The following is a 21,164-nucleotide window of genomic DNA, read 5'->3' as shown; positions in this document are numbered from 1 at the left end:
CCTTTTTCAAAAATTAGATTGCTGTTTTGAGGCCTTCATCCCATGTCAGCAGGCAACATGGACCCTTTGCACCTCAGTAAATTTTTAAGGCACACAAAGGGCAAAAACACCTACAGGGAAGACTGAGGGAAACTCAGCCAGAGTCTCTCTCTGGCACATAGTTCAACTGTGGAATTCCTCACCACAGGAGGTAGCGCAAGTGAAGAGTTCCCTTGGCTTGAAAAAAAGTCATTAAAATGAATTCATGGAAGAAAAGCCCAACAAGGACTAGTAAGAACAAAGACATGGTCCCTGGTATCTTAAATCACAGTCGGTGGAAGCTAGGACAATCTACCAAGGGACTACCATCACTTCCTAGCCTTAAACGTTTCGGTGGTACCCATTCACAGTTGCTGCTGGAGAGAGCAGACTAGATAGAATGAATCTTCACAGACCTTCCCGCTCACTCAGTGCCTCTGCAATCTCCACAAAATTTTTTTGGCCAAACAACAGCTTATTTTCACTGCATTATCATTAAATGTGTCGCACTGCAAAATGGCCTGCATGAGCTGGATTCCAAGTTGAGAACTCACAAGTTCGGGGATGCCAGGATGAAGGTTTCCTGCCCAAAGTGTTCATGCACTCAACCCACAGAAGCTGCAATACAGCTTTTTAACTGTGAGCACATCTGGCATTTTCTAGACTCTTGCCTAAGTCAACATGAAGAACGACAGATTTCTTCCTGAACAAGCAGCTATTCAGTATTTCACTCACTCCTCCCTAAACCAGGTGTCACCACAGGCTTTATTTATTATATGCTACTCAAATGCCAGTTGAAGGACAGTTACACAATTTTCCTTGGTGATTATTAGTATCTGGTGCCTCAAAAAACTCAGTGCAAATTCCTAGTATCAATCGTGATGGTGAAATTACCACTTTTACAGCTACAGTGGAGAAAAAGAGAGTAGGTAAAGAAGGGCAGATGAGGACTTGAGCTCCCACAGTATTTAAGCTTCATAAAAATTACACACCTTCAAAGAGCAGCTTCCCTTGATTGCAAGGCTGCACAACAACGTTTCTGCATATCCATTCCCATGGTATTGGACAGGGTTTCAAATGGGCTTCGCAAGGACAAAGGCATGCCAAGGGTTAAATGACTCACCTAGCATCATGCACCAGGTTGCTGGCAGAAGCGCACGTGCAACACAGGCCCCCACAGCAATAAGCAGCTCCTCTAATATGATGCTTGTTTCTCTTCCTAGAGCCTCTGGTCACAAAAACAACTGACCTTCCCATCAAAAGGGCTGGACAGGCCTGAAAATGCGTCGCTTCCCCCTCCTACCCCACCATACGTACTTTTTTTGTATCACAATGAGGAGCTGAAAAATGGTTTCATATCAAACAAAACATTTTGTTCTGCCAGAGATTTATTTGCTTCCGTGAAGACCTCTCCAGGTCAAAAAGTCTCGAAAACGTAGGTATAAATGGTCATTTCCCAAAGATGCACAATCTGGCTCACAGATGGCAAAAAAAAAAAAAAAAAAAAAAAAAAAAAAAAAACTCAACAAACTCCAAAGCACTGCATCTCAAAAATAAAAGCCACATTGAAAAAAGACACACCAAAGAAAAGTTAAGCAAAACAGCATCTTTCTCAAGCTCTGCTCCCCCAAACAAAAACATTTTGGCACCTACTCAATAGATAAAACTTTTGACACAAATAGTTGTAACTGAACCAAGCTGTAAGTAAACAAAAAAGGACTGCTCTACTAAGAAACGTGAGCCATTAGCCTGTTGGGCAAAATGCTAATTTTCCAGCATCCTGTTCAGTGAAAATATGCATCACTAAATGCTTTGAACAGCTTTTTTTTGCATCCCTCCTTTCGTTACTGAAATGCTCCAGGTAGATTTTCAATTAGAAATGATTAAACTGTAAGGTCATTAAGGAACTATTTCTCACTTCCTACAACTGTGATTCAGAGCTAAATCAAAAGATAATCATTATTCACTACACTCATGAGAATAGTGAATTAACAAATAATAACCTGAACTATGTGCTATTCTCTTAATGGACTTTTAAGATACAGAACCGTGACCAAAGTACAAGTTAAAGGCAAAGTATATCATTAGAGGTATTAACATGGGTCCAGAAAAAAGAAAAAAGAAAAAAGAAAAAAGAAAAAAGAAAAAAAAACAATGCAAGCTCCTCAGTGTTTCTATTTCTCCTGAAAACCCTTAGGAAAAACAAAATTCCTGCAGCCTAAATCTGAATTACTGCTGCAGTGCATACGTCTGGATAGCTTAGGCTCTTCGAAGATTTGTCACTGTCTTGTCTAAAATCAGTGGTGTCTAATTGTAAGGGCTACCCAAGAATACAGACAGAAATTCATGCCAGAATTATGGGTTCTGGCACAGATGTGTTACCAACCAACAACTTCTCCATGACTTAATCGGTGCCACCTGAAATACAGTCAAGGTTGGAGGCTCAATTTATCCATGAATCAAGTAGCAGTACAGGAAAACAACTCCTGAAACATGCCAATTCAAAGTGCTTCAGATCCAATCTGGAGAAAGGATGGTTCAGTTTTCACACTCATCCTATCTCAGCCACCTGTCCAGAGCATTCCCACAGCTCTGCCAATCACCTTTATCAAGCCTAGAGTTCAACTGCACTCATAAAACAGAGGACTGGTCCCCTGTGAGGTGAAGAAAGTCCCGAACAGCCACTAGCTCTGTCAGAGAAACAAAAAATTAACTCCAAGCACTCCAACAGGGAGTCCACAGATCAGATCTGACCTACTTGGCACTTTCCTTGGAGAGAATGGGCGTTCAAGCAGTAAACACACGTCCTGGCAGAAAAATGTTTCCATACTTACACATGCATGCTCTTGCACAGACCCAGGAGCTGCTCGGTCCACAGAGCCTCCTGGAAGACATACCCCACTGCTCCTGCTACTATGGCCCAGGACAGAAGACACTGCGGCGGGACACCAGAAACAAGGTCCACAGCTTGCAGTTACTAAGGTTGGACCACACAAAGCTGATTACTTTATTATAATAGGTAGCAACAGAACTCAAAATAACAGCCTATCATTAAAGTTAATCCTGATAACCTCTCCTTGGTTTTCAAAGAAAAGAAATATAAAGAAAAAAAAAGATGGTAAGAAAATAATACAAAAGATATCAGACATATCAAACATGTAACTAGCAAACAATCACCTTTTACTACCTCAGTGCAATGAGTAAGGCACTATATTTCACAATCACAAAATAAATCATTGCTGTAAACCCAAGACTTCTGAAAAGTCTGATAAATCATGAGAATAATGGTCCTGAGAAAACTCTGCTAAAACCAAAACATGCCAATTCACTAAAACAAGGGTTTTGACAACTGCTGCACCATTTTTTGTGCAAGCTTCACTGCAATGAGCTATCCATAACTCTTTTGAATATAAACATCCCTAAAGATGTTGTAGTCTTTATATTCAAGCAATAACAAAAAAGAAGCATGAAAGACTGATTTAAAAAAAAATCAATTTTTTTATTTTATGGTGCTGAGCAGTTAAAATAGAGCAACTATATATATGCTATTGCACAACTTAATGTGCAGTACCAAGTCCATCTGAACGCTGCTCTGTGGTTGCAGCATTTCTAACATGAGAATATGTGATAGACAAAAGAAATAAAGCCTTTTCATACTTCCTCAACATTTTCATCTAATGTTGTGTGTCCTTTTTTTAAATAACAAAAAACACATCAAAAATATTTTTGCATGTTCATTTGTCTTTGAGTAAGATCAAATAATTTGTGACTGTGCACATGTCAGTGCTACATAATCAAAACCAAAAAAATCCGAAGTTGCAGCTTTGTGATCTGCTGGCCTGCTGAAATGGTATCTCCACAAAACAGAGTTGTGCCATGTGTCCTACCACCTACTTCCTGGAGATATAGTTAGAATGGCTGATAGATCAAAGATGTAACTTAACCTGAGAGAGGTGATTTCAGCACTGAGCTTTCATTCTGCTCTAAGTGTCTGAAAGCACATTCAGATAGATACTCACTCTAAAGCGCCAGCAATGTGGGCAACCATCCCTTGCCAAAGGTAGGACTCCCACAACCAGGTCTTCTCCTCCCATGTCCCAGATGAGCATACTAATTACCAGACTGTATTTGGATGGGTCTCCCACAAAGAAACACTTGTCAAATACTTTGATTTCATGAAATATTTTGACTAAGTGGCATCTTTCCAGTAACTTATGCTTTGTTAAAACATTTGCAAATGAGGGCTAGAGGTAAGCCAAGCCAGCGAGGGGCCTACCATTTAAGAACAGGGCCCTATCTATAGGTTTGTGCACTACAAGCAGCTGTCTCTCAGGAGCACACTGTACCATCTGTACTCTTCAGCTTGTTTTAAAAAAAATAAAATAAAAAACACCGCTTGATGCTGAGAGGTAATTACCTGAGGAAACGCCAGAGACAGCTCAGGTGAACACAGAACAAGCCTGTATTTTGCTGGTGCTAAAAGAACTACTCAGTAATGAATGCTTCACTGTGCAATAACCCACATAATAAACAAGGGCAGGCCACAGCTATGTGTTACTCACAGCAATTATTTTAAAGCGTACTCACTCCTGAGAGTACGATTTCACCATACGGACACAGAAGATTTATGTAAGAAATGTTAAACATTTGTATATGTATGTTTAACATATGTATCTCACTAAAGAGCATTCTTCCAAAAAAGAAAAAAAAAAAAAAAAAAAAAAAAAAGAAGAAGAAGAAAAAAAAGTCAGGTCTGAATCCTGTCAGAAATAAGTGCTTTCTGCTTTCAGTAGTGTCTTTGAACTGAATGAGACTATCTTCCATATAGTGGATTTCATGCCTCTTATAATGCCATGGGCAGAACTAAAGGGAATATTTACTAACTAGTAAAAGAGAGATTTCTGCATATCAAGTCCTAGGTCTTATTCAGAAAAAAAGGTACATTTTCTATTGTTAAGGACAATATATGTAAAAGGCTAAAATCTTAAGCTTTCCTCTTCATGCCTTACCATGGCTTACACTAATAAACAAGTGTTAAGTGAAAATATCCTTAAACTAGAGCTTTAGAGAACATTCAGGCTGAATATGAGTTTTAAATCCTGGGCTTATCATCAAGAGCATCATCACACGATACAGACAAATCAGCTCCTAGCAACTAGCGTTACTGCACCTTTCAAAAGAGGACAATACTTAGCTAATCAACATCACATATAAAAACTTTTTTTGACATATTGTCCAGCACTGAATATCCTTGGAAACATCCATTCTCCTTCAGGAGCGCACCATGCAAGCTTCACAAAACACTGTCTGGAGGAAAAAGATTAAAGCATCACCAACACCAGGAAGAAATGACAGAAACCAAGATTTTATGAGCAACAAAGAGTGATGTTACTGGGAAGATTAAGAAAGGGGAGTAAGAGGCAAAAGGGTGAATTATTGTCGTCATCTTGGCTTCATTTTCCAACTAGCCCCATCTTGGCCATTCCAGTTTCAAAAGACATCACAAAAACCTCATGAGCATGTTAAAACGCCTCTGAGTTGTGATATTTGGACGACCAGTTGGCAGGGCACATTTTGCTGCTGCCTGTTAGGCAAAAGTTTCTGATAAACTCCAAGCGTCTCAGCTTTCTTCAACCATCCTAGGTAATTTCATTGAGACCTGAGTCCAACCTGCCGTACATGCATGAAAGTTATCTCAAGTTAGCACGCAACTCCTCATATCTACTGCCGATAAAGGGACCTTTATCAAAGCGAAATGCATTACCTTACACCTGCAACCAACTTGAGACGTTTGAAGCCCAGAGGCCACCGAATCCATGTTACGAGCCTGAACTTCAGCTTACACTTTACACAGCAACGCGCTTCCACGGCAACACGCTGGGAAAAACCACAAAGTTTCAGCACCATGAGTGAATCTTATAATCAGAAGCATTGAGTGCAACTGTGGGATTTTGGGTTCTCTAACTCATTGGGCAGCGAGCCACGTAAAAATACGCCTACTACTGTCAACTAGAAAACATCTGTTTTGACAGTCATGGTACAAGGGTCATTTACAATCTTGTTTCGAAAGGTCGTTTCTCCAGCACAAGCAGAGGCAAAGCACAGGCAGGATTTTGGGAAGTCCTGCAACACCTTTCTCCTACGTAGGAACAAGCAGAATTCCAAAATACAACTCACCAATGTCACCTCCCCTCCCACGTTCCCTGAAAGAATCCACAAGCCCAAATTTTCGCCTTTTCCAAGAAAACACAGCCGTATAGCTGTGCCCTGCGGTTTGGGTCACACTCCTATCTGAACACGTTAGCTGTGTGTTAGATACACTAACCCCTCTCTGAAAAAAAAGAAAAAAAAAAAAGCTGGATTCACAATTTAACTGAATGCTGACTTTTTTTCTTTGCTTTTTTACTTCATGGATTTTTCCCTTGTTGGCTTGTTTTCTCCCCCTCCCCTTCGAAAACCGGCTCCCCTCCACGCACCCCCACCCCCGGCGCAGCCCTACCGTCTTCTCGCTGCTCGACATGGTGCGGCGCGAGGCGGCGAGCAGGCGCGGCTCCCGGGGCGGCGGCGGCCGGCGAGGCGCTATAAGGGTTCCCGAGACACGTAGCACGTCCCCGGACCGGCCCCTCTCGCCCTGAACCCTCCTCCGTCTCCTCCTCCGTCTCCTCCCGCCGCCCTCTCCGCCCCACCGCCGCGAAGGGGCCCGGCGCGGCGCGGCGCGGCACGGCGGGGCGGCCGCGAGGCCTCTCACGGGCCGCCGCCGCCGCCGCCGCCCCACAGCGGCGCTCGGCACCCGGCCCGCCTGCCCGCAGCCCCACGGCCGCGGGGCCTGGCCTGCCGCGCCCGGGGGCCCGCCGCGGGTCCCGACTCCCCACCATGCCCCCCAAGGCCCTGCCGGACCCCTCGCTCATCTGCTCCGGGGCCAGTGCGGCGAGGGCCAGGCCGCAGGGGGGATGTTTCACGCCCGGGGGCAGCGCAGGCCCCCGCCACTTTCCCCACGCGTTCTCTTCTCGGGGCCAGGCAACTCTGTTGCCCCTCACTGAAAAGGCATCGAAACCTAGTTCTTGTCGAGGCCACCTCTTTGCGCACGCTGCCATACAACTCTCACGCGCTTTGCTGCGCGCGAGGGAAGCAAAAGGGTGAGGCAGCGCTGTACCATGCTTTGCCCAGCACCTCAGATAAGGGTCCACGGGGTCGGAGCTGCTGGAAACTGAGCACATGCAACACCTCCTTTGGGTCGAAAGGTCTGTGGCAAAGTACAAGTTCAAGGGGAACCCCAGCACCAACAGTAGTAGTTTGACAGTTTTTATGGGTGAATGGACCCATTAAGGGCCATATAGCTTCCAACTGCCCATATAAAAATGATAAATTCATCAGTTAATAGGCTGGGAGTTTGTTCTTCATAGTGCACGATGGCCATGACCTAGCTCATGAACCTTGCAAATGAGATGATTAAAATAATTTCACGTGAACCTGTAGCCTTCCGTTTACTTTCCATATAAAGTAGCCGGGCATTTCTGTTCGATGGGGAGTTAACACCAGCTTTCAGCTCAACAGTGTTTTCTACAAGGCACTGAAGTAATCAAATACAGATCTCAGATTCAGACTAAGCAATAACTCAATTCTCTATCTTGCATGTCTGAAGAATGAGTCACGGCACAGAAGGAGCATTTCAAACTCCTTCAGTATCTTGTGACAGATGATAAAAACTGGAACTGCTGCACAAAACATCTAAAGTGCTCTGACTTGGGGCCTTTAACGTGAATTTAAAATGCAAATCTGAAATTCCCTGAAGCTTAGTTATTTATAAACTCAGGTTGACTCTTCGGGACTCACCCTACTAGTTTTGGCTCCGTTCATCAAACTCAGCCTTCATTCAAGGATTCAGTACACAACCTGGCTTCTTTACTGACTTGTCAAAGAGTTGTAGCCAGGGCACAGAAACAAAAGACCTATTTCACCTAAAGATTGCTGATGCCTAAATAGGTGGTTGGCCCAACTGTGCCTCTAGGGTAAAATTCATCTCCCCTCAGCAACCTGTCCTCTACTAGTAACGATGCTTCACACTCACATCCAGAAACAACACGTACATTCAAGCACAGGGAAAGTCAAAGAGAAGGAACGGGATTCCACAAAAAAAAAAAAAAAAAAAAAAAAAAAGAAAAAGAAAGAAAAAACAGAAAGATCTCTGAAGGATAATGATACTGCCAAAATCAAACAGTTCTGTAGGCTAGACCACAATTATTTGGCAAATTTGCTCCAAAAAATGCTAAGAAGGTTGGAAAGAAATACACAGTGTCCACCAGCACATAAAATTCAACAGATGATTTGCAGAGGAAAGACTAATGCCTTCTGGCTTTTCACAAAAATCTACAACCCATGGAATTTTCCACTAGTAGAGGAGTTAAATCCCAGGACTTGGCTCAACTGGAAGATGGACTGAAAATTCATGTGGAAGGAAAGCATAAAGTATCCTTGGGATGACTTGTGAAGCAGAGATGAAGGAATAAATGCACCCCATGGGTGTGCAGCTCTGCCCATTATGGTCAGGGGCTCTTACCTGTTTCTGTTAAAACACAGCTCAATCCAGTATTACACTTGTCCTCTGATCACATCCTCCCATCTTCTGATCCTTAGCCATCCATCCAACAACCTAGCTAACTGCTGTGAGGACAGCTAAACAAACATTGCTATTTCTCCCTTTGGGGAAGGTAGCTTACTTCTGATCACGTCCGGAAGAGCAAGGACCCTCCTTAGGTCTAACGTGCAGAGCCTGCTTTGGTAATGGGAGCTGTGGACATCTCCTGGAAACTGTTCATCACACAGTCAACAGCTATTCATGTCTTTCACTGTAAAATGCTCATGTCATCTCTCTCCTTCTTTCCTGTGGAGTTTAAAATGCTTGCATCCTGAATGAAGCCTCTAGTCAGAAAAGGAAGTAAGATGGAGGGATTTTGCAGAGCTCCTAACATAAATGGGAGAATGATAGTTAGAACAGAAAATGGGAGACTCTGGGAGAGGATAAAAGGAGAGACAGTGGAAGAAACAGAGTCTCAAATGAAGTTCTGTTGGAGGAGGAATAGGGGCCAGGGTGGGGAAGGAGGATCAGGTAAAACATGGAGATAAGGGAATGGGGCTAGGGGTTGAAAGGACGGAAGAACTTAAGTAGCACCTATTCAAATGACTCCTGAAGCCACACAGCTATTAGTGTGGTCATCTATCAGCTGAACTAGTTCCCCGTGTAATTCCAATTAATCTATAGTATTACATTTGGGATTAACTTGGCTAAATAATACCACGGTCACATTTTCATGTCTTTCTTTCAAGCGTTTCTTCAGGTTGCTTTTTCAATTGTCCAGTTGTAATTAAGTTCCTGACATAAAAACAATATAACATGGTTGGAAGAACAGACAAACAAGCGTGAACACAATATCCATAGGAATAGCACATCCTGGTACAATGGCAGGGCTAAAGGGACTCTCCCGCAACCATTGCCTAGCCAGAACACAAGTTATTCCTCTTCCCGCAGAGGATATTGGGAGCAGGACATTTTACATGAGTGAAAGTCAGAGAGTGCACAGCAAAATGGCACATGCTGCTAAGTTTTCCTTCAAGCATGGTGGCATCCAAGCATTAATGCAGGTTGCTTGGTCTTTATAGCTTTATGCCTTGCCTGAATCAGCGTATCCAGAGTCAGGAACTTGTCCTTTATTTACACATGGATTTGAGTGAATTTGTTAATGCAAGAGCTTTAAAACTGATCACGTCAATGCTGATCTGGCAACAAAAGCATGTAAAATATAAGAGAAAACACAGATGATTATAGATTAACCATAGTTTCACTTGCATTTATTGTTCTGCTGCGGAAGAGCACAGAAGAGCTAGTTATGATCTCTGATGAATTAATTACACACATTAATTTTGTTAAGAATTTTCTGAGATTATAGTCTTCCTTCAGATGGTATAAACATTATTTAATATTTTCCTTCTAAACAATGATTTTTAATACACATATTTGCATTCCTACCATATTACCTTTAACATCTTCCTTCAGTACAGAAAAAAAGTTGAAAGTCCCCCCAAAAGACTCCAAGGCAAGAGAGGAAATACGCTTTCTAAAGACAGAAGAGCTGTAAGAATGGTTCTGTGCAGAAGAGAGAGCAAAACCAGGGATTTTCAAAGAAATGAATGGTGTCAGGGTAGAGAAGAATATGCATACACTCTCCCATTCTAAAAAAGGCAAATTACCTGCAAAGACAGGGACAACATAGATCCAGTGGTCTGAACCATCCTATACATGGTTTGCTGGATTATTTGAGATTTCCAAAGTGCTTCTGCAGTCACAGAACTTCATAAAACCGTTTTGTCCTGATACACAACTATTTTTAACTGGAAAATTTACTGAAAACAAAACAAAACAAAAAAACCCCAGCTCTTTCTGCTTAAAAATGAGCAAGTAGATAAGTAGGAAGATAGAAAAGTTGTGTTAGCTCATTACAGAAAAAGTGGCATCAGGTGCATGTAATAGCTCCATGTTTCCCCTAGATATCTATCGGAGACAGATCAGAGACAGAGTCAATGTTACCTGCATTTGTTGCATCATTTTTCACTTGCTTCATCAAAGATATCTCCCTTCTAGGAATTAAATTAACTGCTTACAACCTGCCTGAGAATTTGTGCACCTAAGATTTATTCTGTGCCAAAGTCTTAAAAGTTTTTCTCTCCTCCATTTGCCCAAGCACAATACCGAAAATGATATGATAATGATTATGATAAACTTCTTTAATATGAACTTCCAATAATTAAAAGTACTTGACTAATGCTTCAAGTTTTAATTTATGTCCGCTTTTCCAAGGAAACAGCCTACCTATGTAATGGAGTCTGAAGTATTAAAGGGAATATTTGTATTTGTGGGTTTTCTCACACTGCCTCTGCTTACAGAATCAGAGACTTTTGTTGTCCTCCTTACTGGGAGTGACAAAGAAAGTTATTTACTGGGTGTCTGTCCTCGTGAACACCGAATGGGAATTAATCAGTACTCCCTTGGAAAGTTTACATTGCCCCGACACTCTGATCTCAAAGAAGCAATAAATCTCTAGACAAAGAGCTCTCCTAGGAGCCCGTTGTGCAACCTGCTGTTACACTAACAGGACCCACAGAGAGGAAAATCTATATATAACCCTACAAAACAGGCCAGGTGTGTGACTGCTGGAGAGTCATTTGCTACAGACACTTTCTTACTCAAAAATCCACTACAGCCATCTTGCAAGTTGAAGAGCATAACCCAATAAGTTATCCAAAAGTGACAATACCTAAGCAAATATTTGCTTGTTCTTAACAAGTTCAGCATGACTATTTCTTTTCTGACATCCCTGAAGAGATGCAACCCACATTGACATGCCTAGCATAACAGGTTCACCAACAAAAATGAAATATTTTGTCACTCACAGCCCCTGCCCACCTCCAGAATAGCCAAGGTGGAAATGAAGCAGGCTACATCCTTCCTACTCACAGGTCCTGTATATAGACCACAGCCTTCTGGCAAGAGGCATGTAAAGAGATGGGCATCTTTTACAGTATTCTCCCACATAAAAGCTATAAAGGGAGTCATTGTCCTTGACTTTGCAGATATTCTTAATACCTTGCATGAGTTCCCTTGCCTTGCTTACATCTGCCTGGAAAGCCATACCCAAATTAACACTGGAACCTTGGGGAAGGTGCCCAAAGATCAGCTGCAATACTGCTACCGCCATCATTCCCTCTGCTGTTCCTCACAACTCTGTTTTGTACATTTGTGAAAGCAGAAGCAAAGGATCAAGGAAATAGGAAGGACTGCCAAGTCTGAATTTGCGTGCCATGAAAGTCAAGCATGCAGTGGGTTGTGTTGGCTGAATGAATAAGATTCTCCCTGCATTCAAACTACTCTGCTATTAGGCTTCTTCCTTTTTTTAATTTGCTTTCCTAATACCAGGGAACCTGCAGATGAAGGCCTCACTAATTCAGTGGTTTGCTTAGTTTTTTAGCTGGCAAAGACGCAAAAAGTTGTCATAGTCGGCACTCTTCTAGGCTTCTCTAGGTTTGCTTAGATGACAAGCTCTATATGAAGTGCCTGCTGCTCCATGCTCTCCAGTGAAGAATTGCCATGACGTTCACAGACACTTAGTATGGTCAGCTTAAGGCAAACTGGGAGGAAAGCGTAATAAGTATGGCCTCGGTGAGGTGGTTTGGTATTTGGCGAGACCCCTGTTAGCCTGGAAGCAGCGAGGAAAAGGATCATGCAGAAGACAAACAGCATAAAGACAGCTCTCAGGAGGGAGCACACAGGGGAAATCAATGAAGAAATGCAGAAGAAAGGCTGACTCCAACTCACCAGCTTTGCATCCAAAAAAGAACGCAGACAACAAGGTCCCAAGGGAGGCTACCACCCCAATTAATGAAGCTTCATTCAATTGCCAAGAGGGTAACAAATTGTGCTCTTCAAATATTGAATGCATTAGATCCGTGCCTTTCAAAATTAATAGCCCCCAAATTAACATGTGTTAATCACCCTTGGCATCAATTCTATGATTTGTCATGCCCTTAAAGATACCAGCTCCAGCACAGAACTGCCCCAACAAGCCATTCCTGCTTATCTACCTCACCTTTCACCCATGGCTTTTAATACAGATTTTAATCCCCTATATAAGCCAATCCTGGATTTGCAGCTCTAAAACCTCACTCATGAAATATCAAATCAGAAACAGTTTTGAAAACTACAAAATCAAAGTAAACCACGGTATGTCAGAATCCTGACCCTAGATACAGGCTTGTATGGCACTAGCTGCCTTCATAAGCAATTAGATCTTTCAGTGAGAGGAAGAAATGCTATTTTTCCTTTTCTTGTTCTATAATTCAAAAATATGGAATCATCTCCAACTTTTGGAAAGTTTTCCAAGGTAAACAAAAGCTCCAGAAGTTGTGACAAATCAGTCACGGAAACTTTCAGCATTAGCAACACCCCTTGCTACTAAGGACTGCCACAGAGAGGCAGAAATTATGTATTATATATGCCAAGATTTCACAACGGGAGAAACGAGTCTGAGCCAGGAAACAAGCTTTGCACTGATGTAGGCCTTGGTATGTTTAAATCTTCAAAGTCAGTTTAAAGAAAGCAGATTCTGGGATTTCCAACATGGTTTTGAATTGCTGCTCCCTGGTGATGCACCCACTAGTGCTGATCATCACCCTCTTACTTTCCTATACACTCTCCAGCCTGTAACCAACAGCTCTGAAGGTTCCCAGGGCAACTGGTCCAGCTGTTGGGATGCCAACCTGTTGGCCTTAGCTGTTAGGAGCTAGCTGTATGTGAGAAATCTCCCCAGTCATTACAGAAGCGGCGATAAAGAAAAAATGTGGAATCATACAGTTGCTTCTTCCTTCCTCCTTTTTAGAGCAGGTACAAATTTTAGCTGCATCCTTGCAGCACTGTTCAATACCCAGATCTCCAAACTCAGTTCTGACAGGAGTCTGTATTTCTTCACACTGACCTCTTCATTCCTATTTCTCTTTTTCCTTTGTTTTTAAAATCCCACAGTGCCTTGGAGATCGCTCTACCAGTCATAGACAGGTGAAAGGAATGGGTGATATAACCACACGAACCAAGGATTTCACATGAAAGAGCAGGCAATTCAGAATGTGCATTAAAGACCCAAACCATCATCCAGCCAGAATCGAAACCAAGATCCCAATGGCTCAACTGTGTCGTCCCAACTTGGGCACTGGGTGATGTAGCAGAAAGCTTCTAAGCAAAAGGCAGAATGAGAATTAGGAAGGCTTTTATTTGCTTGGGAGACTGCTGGCACTGCCTCATTTTTGGGTGGGGTCTCAGCAAGACAAATATATCACTATTGAAACTAGGATGACAGTCCACAAGATAAGGGATATTTGTCCATTAAACAGCAGCAGTAGTAGTCAATAATTTCTAACTGATTTTTTACAGCTGGTGGAGTTGTTTTTTTTACACCAGGGCAGACAGTAAATCCAATCATGGAGGAGTTCAGCCATGGAAAATCTTCATTGCTGCAGTTTGCTCTACTCATAGGAGCGTGTTGTTTTTTCACCTTGCATAGTAATTTAGTAACAAGCAACTTTATAAATCTGTCTGGAGGCAAGGCAAGGGTTGGTATCATTCTGTGATGTGTCATAAAGCAGTAAAGACTTTTTTTTTTTTTATTGTGTGTAATTTTCTGTGCCAGATCCATTGCCTCTGCCCTGCATAATCTCTTTTCCCCATTACAGACCTTGGCCTGTACACCTTCCCTTGTCCACTCCACCATGCTAGAATAAAGATCTCAGTTCCCCAGTTACTCCAAAGGCTCATTTTCATTTTCTCCACTGACTGCTGCAATCTGTGAGCTTAGGTGAGGTCACCACAAGCCACATATATCATCTTCTAAAAGCAAGTTAACACAGAGAAAGGCATTAGAAAATCAGACTGATTATCTCTGAGGATAAAATTGCTACCAAAGCAGTCATAATGGAAGAAGAGTCAGAGGGAACTTAAAGAAAGGCCAAGCAAATCCAGCCTTTCTGGGGCCAGCTAGTGTTACAGCCGGGCAAGCACAGACAGGTCAACTCTTATTACAACATTTTGAAGTGTCAGTTCATCCTAATCGTCTTGCAAGGAAATCTGCATCACAAGATAGCAGCCCTTGGCCTTCTACCTCAATGGCGGTTATGAACACAAGCTCTCTAGCACCAAGCACTTTTTCAGTTAGCCCCAAATAAATACAAAGTGAACAGCTCCACAGTTTTTATTCACCAGTTGTCATCTGTCTTTACTCTTGTGCAAAGACAAATGATTTAGGACGTGCAATTCACCTCTGAATTTTATACCTTCTTGTAGTCCTGCCTTCTCTCCATGTCCTTTTCTAGTGTAGCTTAGTACATGGGTTACAAGGCAGGCTGTCTAGCCACAAAGGACATACCTTCTCTAAGTTGGTGGCAATGTAAGTGACCACTCCTATAGAATCCATCTTAAAGGTTTTTAAATTATTCTTTTGTGTGCCTTGTGAGACTTCTAACATTCTCCTAGAAAAGCAATTGTTAACTACAGGAGAAAATGTGGTAGCTTAAGAAATTATGATTTCACTGTTTGTTGGGAAACATATTTTGGGTACTTGCTGAAAAACAAGTGTTCTTAAACCAAAACAGTTTTAGCCAAAGACACAGAACACATGGATTTTCTACTAGATGATCAGTGTCTTTCAAAATGCATACTGCATGCAAGGAAATACCAGAAAAGAATGTTTCTTTCTTTCTTAGATCTGTGTTCTTCCCATATCAAGTCACTAAGAAAACGCCCAAGCTTACACTGCCAGCTGTCTTGCAGAGTCTGTTAGTAAAGTGACAACAAATGATACTTCATCCCATTAGCCCCAGACATCAAATGAATCACTGGATCAAAGAAAAGACACAAGTAAAGAGCCATAAGAACAAGCACCTCTTCAGCATCTTTAACTCAGTGGAGTTGATCAACCAACCACATTGCTTCTGGCAGCTGTCATGCTGGAGAAAAGACAGCCTGAATGCTTTTTTTTTGAAGCAGCCAAACCCAACAGAATCAACACTCCAGCAGGAAATTGTGTAACCAGCTGAAGGTATGTCCTGAGTACACTATTACCGATTAACTCACCTTGCATCTAGGTAGAGCGCTGACCAGAAAAGCAGTTCACATCAGCTCAATTCTCTAAGCGGAACATGCTGCGATAGCAGAGGGCTGCTGCAATTAGAAATCTTGTCTGGAGTGGCACTAGAGTGAGCATGTACCACCTCAAGGTATGCTACAGTGATCCGCTCTCATTTAAATTCACCTTTAGAAAGGCATTATAAGTAAAAAAGACTACAATGCACTGAACCACAGCAAAGACTATGAGGCATGCTCTGCTTGCTGGAAGGAGACTAAGAGACTTGGATTAAATAGAGCTTTAGTGCTCTCCAAGTTCAGTTTTAGTTAGGCTTCAGTAGAGCACCTTGCCAAACCAACCACTTGAGCCTTGTCATCAGTATAAAACAGGGAGATGGAGAAGGAAGTTGTGTGATTTAGAAAAAAGACAGAGCTCTGTTATCTCTGTTTTGTTGTGCTAACATTATTTCTTCTGCATCCCTAATCTCCTTTTATCTGGATTTCAGTAGGCACATGTGCAGATGTCAGTTCAAACCTCATCCCTTCTCCATCCAAGGTAATGGAGAGTAGTGCAGGACACAGTAGACACTTCCATTCCCCCCCTACACAAAGTCCACCTTCTGCCCTGTTTTTATGAAATATCTACATCCAAGTGGCCACCCAGACTTGAAAAACCTTTTCCCCTCCAGTGACCTTCTCTCATCCTAACTCCAAGAGCGCACACAGCCACCTGATCTGCACAGCAAGTCAGCTGAGGCCCATACTTCTGTACTTCCCCTGAGCTATCATTTCACATTGTTGCCAGAGAAAATCGAGCTGTCAGGCACTGATGATGCCTGGTGCCACCCAGGTAACCTGGTCAGTCAGACAGAACTGCTTAGGAAGAACTTCAGGAGTTAAGCCATTTTGAAAAAGAGGCTTTTCCTTAACAGCCCTCGCAATTTCAGTAGGATCATCAAACTTCTGCTGACTTAATGTTACAGCAAGCCAACATGGCTCTGTTAACCATGATACAGTTAAAAAAAAATCTGAAGCTCTGTATTATCATAAGAGATGGAAACAATTTCTCATTTACTATGAAAGCTGTCTCCTCCTGTTTAATTTTCCTATCCAAAGCCTACATGTGACAGTGTGAGGAATAAGTCACAGGAGCCTATGAGGTTAGTTTTGTCTTGCTTCATTCAACTGGAAGCACGCAGTTCAAAAAGTAACCTCCAGATTTGGATTTTACCTCCAACTTGAGTCCCATGCCAAGAGCTGGTTTTCATCAGCAGATGCAACACCTTCTGAAAAAAACTAGCACTGCAGTAAAGGACTTTAACTGATCAAGAACTCATCTGATTTACCACCTCTTCACTGATTTACCAGAGAAGTAAGTCACATGACCAGAAGCACATAGGCACAGGACAGTTGTGTCACGTCACACTGGAGGTAACTTTCACTATCGACTTGGTACGGAGACGTTCTACAAGCAGAAAGCACACGTGCGACCAACAGATGGAAGAAGGGGGAATGGGAGACCCGCTGCAAGGTAACACACAAGTATCTATCTATCTCATCTGAACTCAGGTCCAAAAGAAGAATGGTGCAGTAGAAAGTGGTTATGTGCTGATATTATTTCTTCAGATGGTAAAAAGATCCCGAGATTGGCTGTAAACCCAAATGTCCATGCTGGTTGACTAGGTGGACAGTCTGCATAGACCACAGAGGAGAGACCTGCCATTTAGTACCACATAAAGGCCAGGGAGAGCCCTGTAATTCAGAAGTATATGTAATGAAATGCAAACCCCAAAGGCATTTCTGTGAAGCCAAACCACAGTAGGATTTTACGTCTGCTTCATGCTTGAGAGGCACAAGGCTCCAGGCACTGAGCTCCATCCAGCAGGTTCTGGATCATCAGTGGAGAGGATGTGCAGACAAACAGATTTCCAACCCATGCATGCAGAATATAACCAATAACATACTGCCTAGGAGAGGGGATGTGCAGTTACACAAGAAACCCATGCACAAGAAATGATCTGTGAGAACAAGTGAAAATGTTACCTAGCAGAAGATGGGAGACAAAGCACAAAACCTCTGTGGCACCACAAACATAGGCCTCAGCCAAACTAGCAAATATAAAAACCTCACTTGCATAATGATTAACTTTCCCAAGAGAGAAACTAAGGGAAATACCTCTGCCAACAAGTGAGCCATTTGTAAGTCCTCATGTGGAAAACAATTGCAATAATTTATGTTCAAAAGAACTGAAGTGAAACAAGAGTCAGTACACAGAAGAATAAATAAATCGGGTGAAAGGAGAGACCAAGAGAGATTGACTTACTAAACCTGGCAAACAAAAACTGAAATAGGATATAAGTGCTGTCTCTAAACATGTCAGGCAGGCAAGCATACATTGGAAAACAGATGTGGTACACAAAGACCAAGTATAAAGTTAGGCTGGAAACCAAAAGACAAAGGTTTATAAAAGTGTCTCTTGGCAGACATTCCAGGAACTAGCAGCTTAGAGTGTTTTTTTTTTTTTTTTTTTTTTTTTTTTGGGGGGGGGGTGTTGATGGTTTTTTAAACCAATAGGTAAATACGGTTACAAAAGATATTCTGTAAAATGGTGGCCGCAGAGAGCGTGACAGCCCATGGTGTCTCCCCGTCTGCAATGTCATGATAGTTGGGCAGCATCCCTTAGGATAGCACGTTGTCTGACTAAGAGCCATTATACATTTCTGAAAGTTGAACAGCAGTGCTTCATAAACACATTAAATAACTACACCTAATTAAAAGCATTAGAGTAAGTGAACGAAACAGACTGGTTGGAGAGGATTAAGAGCCAGTCATTTTGGCTGTGCTTTAGCCAGAAGTATCTAGCATAAGAAGAAATAGATTACAGATAGGGCAGCTTGATTTTAGTTTCCAGAAAAATACCAGAACAATTTATCAAGTTATTTGTAGGCATGAAGAAGCTAACGATGAGATGAGTAATAGCTTGCGTGGACTGCCCAACACACATCGTGATGCAAACAAGCCAGCCTTGTACTGTGACAGAAAGGCTCCTAGAAACATGACAGTCACGGCTGGATGGAAAGTTCAAATTAAATGAAAGGAGCGGGTTCTTCATCAAGCTTATAGCTGAGCTGTAGTATAAAAATACATATATAAAAATATCTCCTTACAGTATTAGACTAGTTTGAAAAAAAACCCTACTGCAGCTTAATCTGTGTATACAATCTTCGTTTTCCACATAGGGAAGCAAACAAGGGGGGTGGGGGGGAAGCCATACTGCCTTTACAGAGACATCAACCGTAAGTCAGACAAAAAACAACATTCAAAAGCTAGAATTATTACGCGGGTTGCCTAGCCTTCACACTGAAGCCGATTTTGAAGATAGCAGCACATTGAAAGGACAAAATGCACACATGCACTCTGGGTGCATGAGAGTCAGATCTCCCCTTCCGCATTACCAAAGGGGCTCCAGCTAAGCAGAATTACCATCGGACAAAGCAACTAAAACAAAACAAAACACCAAACCACCCAACCCACAGATTAAGTTTAAAACAAAGAAACCCTTTCTACACCATACATATATACAAACCTTGAACTTGGCATCACATGGGTGATAAAAGCTCGACTGGGCTCTGCAGCAAATTTGCAGAAGAAGAGAAAGTGGGGGAAGATCTCTCCAGAAATGTTAAACAAGGTTACAAGCTCTCCCCTGCTCACAGGCTCCTGATGTGCTGATTGCTGGCACCGTACTTTGGTGGACCTGCCACTGCATATTGTTTGCATGCTTTATACTTCTTGCTTATTATCCATGACTGATTACCCTTCAAAGATGATAGAGGGCAAGAGGGACCTTCACCCTGATCCAGATAAGTTTGAAAGGACTCTGAGAATCGGGAGGAATTGTGCTAATTTAAAGCATGAGAAAGCAAGGGATCCAACTGTTCAAAGATAAACCATAGTATCTTGGAGACAGTTCTCTCCTTTTCCCATGACTGTACGGGTATTTTTAACAAAGCAGCATCACTCCGTTTTTGCTTTAATCTGTCTTTGAGACCAATACATCTGAAAATGAAAGAGCCTGTCATCAAAGATGGTGTCAATTAGTCACAGCATGCTTCTGAAAGTGCTACACCCTCAGCACATAAACATACTCCAGGCAAAGCTTAATTTTTAAGTACGGGTAATTAGAGAATTAACAAACTAAAGGTAACTAATTACCGGATGCTCAATAACGAGGACACATTGCTAAACAAGAAATGATGGGTTAGAAAGTATCACATTATACATGTTTGTAATTCTTCTTTATCAAAAACTTATTGACAGTCTTGTTGAGAAATCAGTAATGTTCAAGAAAACGCTATTGCAAGATTCTAGATTGCTCCAAAATGCATGTGCACCGTTCATTCTACTTCAAAATGCACATCGTTTCTTGCGGTTTTGCATACTATTGTCATAGTTGTTAAAGGTTTGTCAGAAAATAACTACCGTTTTTAAAGGCCCCTGGAAACACGAGTGAATTTTCACTTACCTCAAAAAAGAAGTGAAAATCTTGACCCAATCAAGGTATTTTATATTAATTACCGAGAAATTTGAGAATTTAAAATAATCAGAGACACCACTGCAAGTAATAGCAAGCTACTAAATATATTTTGAAGCAGAACACAGCCGTGATACTAAAGATCATATCATTATTACTGTTCCCAACAGCGAGATGAAGAAAACATGCAACTCACATTTCACAGCACTAAAAATCCAAAACAAGTTCAAAAAATTCATCCTGCTAGTATCATATTGCCCCAAATTTGTATCACATACTGTGATTAGACAGGTTGATGCTAACCAGCATTATAGCAATGGCACCTATGCAGAAGAAAAATGAATTTGCCAGAGAGATCGGTTAAGCTTCAGACATTTAACAAAACAACGTATGTATCAAATTTATTTAATGCCAGCACCCAAGAACAATGTCAGTATTTTTCATTGAGGAAAGTTTCCAGTTGCAGAAAGATTACACATGCAGTCTCCAGTGGATGGCCGAGATGAGGAGTTTTGTCCAGAGCCATATGAACAAAGAGAAAGCATCATCTTCTTTGCAGGACTTTTTCAGGATATGGTAGCTTCCAAAACCAGGAGATGTGGCCGCTTGTCCAAGCGCCTCTCACTGAGCTAGTGCCCAACTTCATGAAAGTATTCCCGTCTGTTTTGGTTTTCTTTTCCATTACATGCACAAATATATATATTTTTTTCCTTAAACAAGTGAGTCATACTAAAGTCACCTCCCAAGTGGCAAGAATTAGTCACATTAATAATGTAACGCATGCCTAGCACATATATATGTGCAAACGCTTCTGTTGCTACAACTGTACAAAGTTTCCACATTCAGCTTCTAATTATGCCAGCTGAATGAATCAGTGCACCCCTTAAATATAGATCAAAAACCAAATAGCTTGGTGATAGCCACTGAAGAAATATATGTCATGCTGGAAAT

General features: G+C 41.8%; 1 protein-coding gene across 1 annotated transcript in view; it reads right to left on the bottom strand.

Annotated features, from left to right (window-relative positions):
* The window catches only part of PAPSS2 (3'-phosphoadenosine 5'-phosphosulfate synthase 2), a 34,286-nt gene extending 27,726 nt beyond the window's left edge, over window positions 1-6,560 (bottom strand). Inside the window, exon 1 of the mRNA XM_062580786.1 lies at window positions 6,518-6,560. Coding sequence (XP_062436770.1) covers window positions 6,518-6,538 — 21 coding nt within the window. The 5' untranslated portion in view covers window positions 6,539-6,560. The remainder of the gene's footprint in view (window positions 1-6,517) is intronic.
* Window positions 6,561-21,164: the final 14,604 nt, after the last annotated feature.

This window comes from Rhea pennata, chromosome 7, assembly GCF_028389875.1.
Source record: "Rhea pennata isolate bPtePen1 chromosome 7, bPtePen1.pri, whole genome shotgun sequence".
NCBI classification, from domain to species: Eukaryota; Metazoa; Chordata; class Aves; order Rheiformes; family Rheidae; genus Rhea; species Rhea pennata.
The sequence above is the reverse complement of the archived record's forward strand: the minus strand, read 5'-3'. Positions and strand labels throughout refer to the sequence as shown.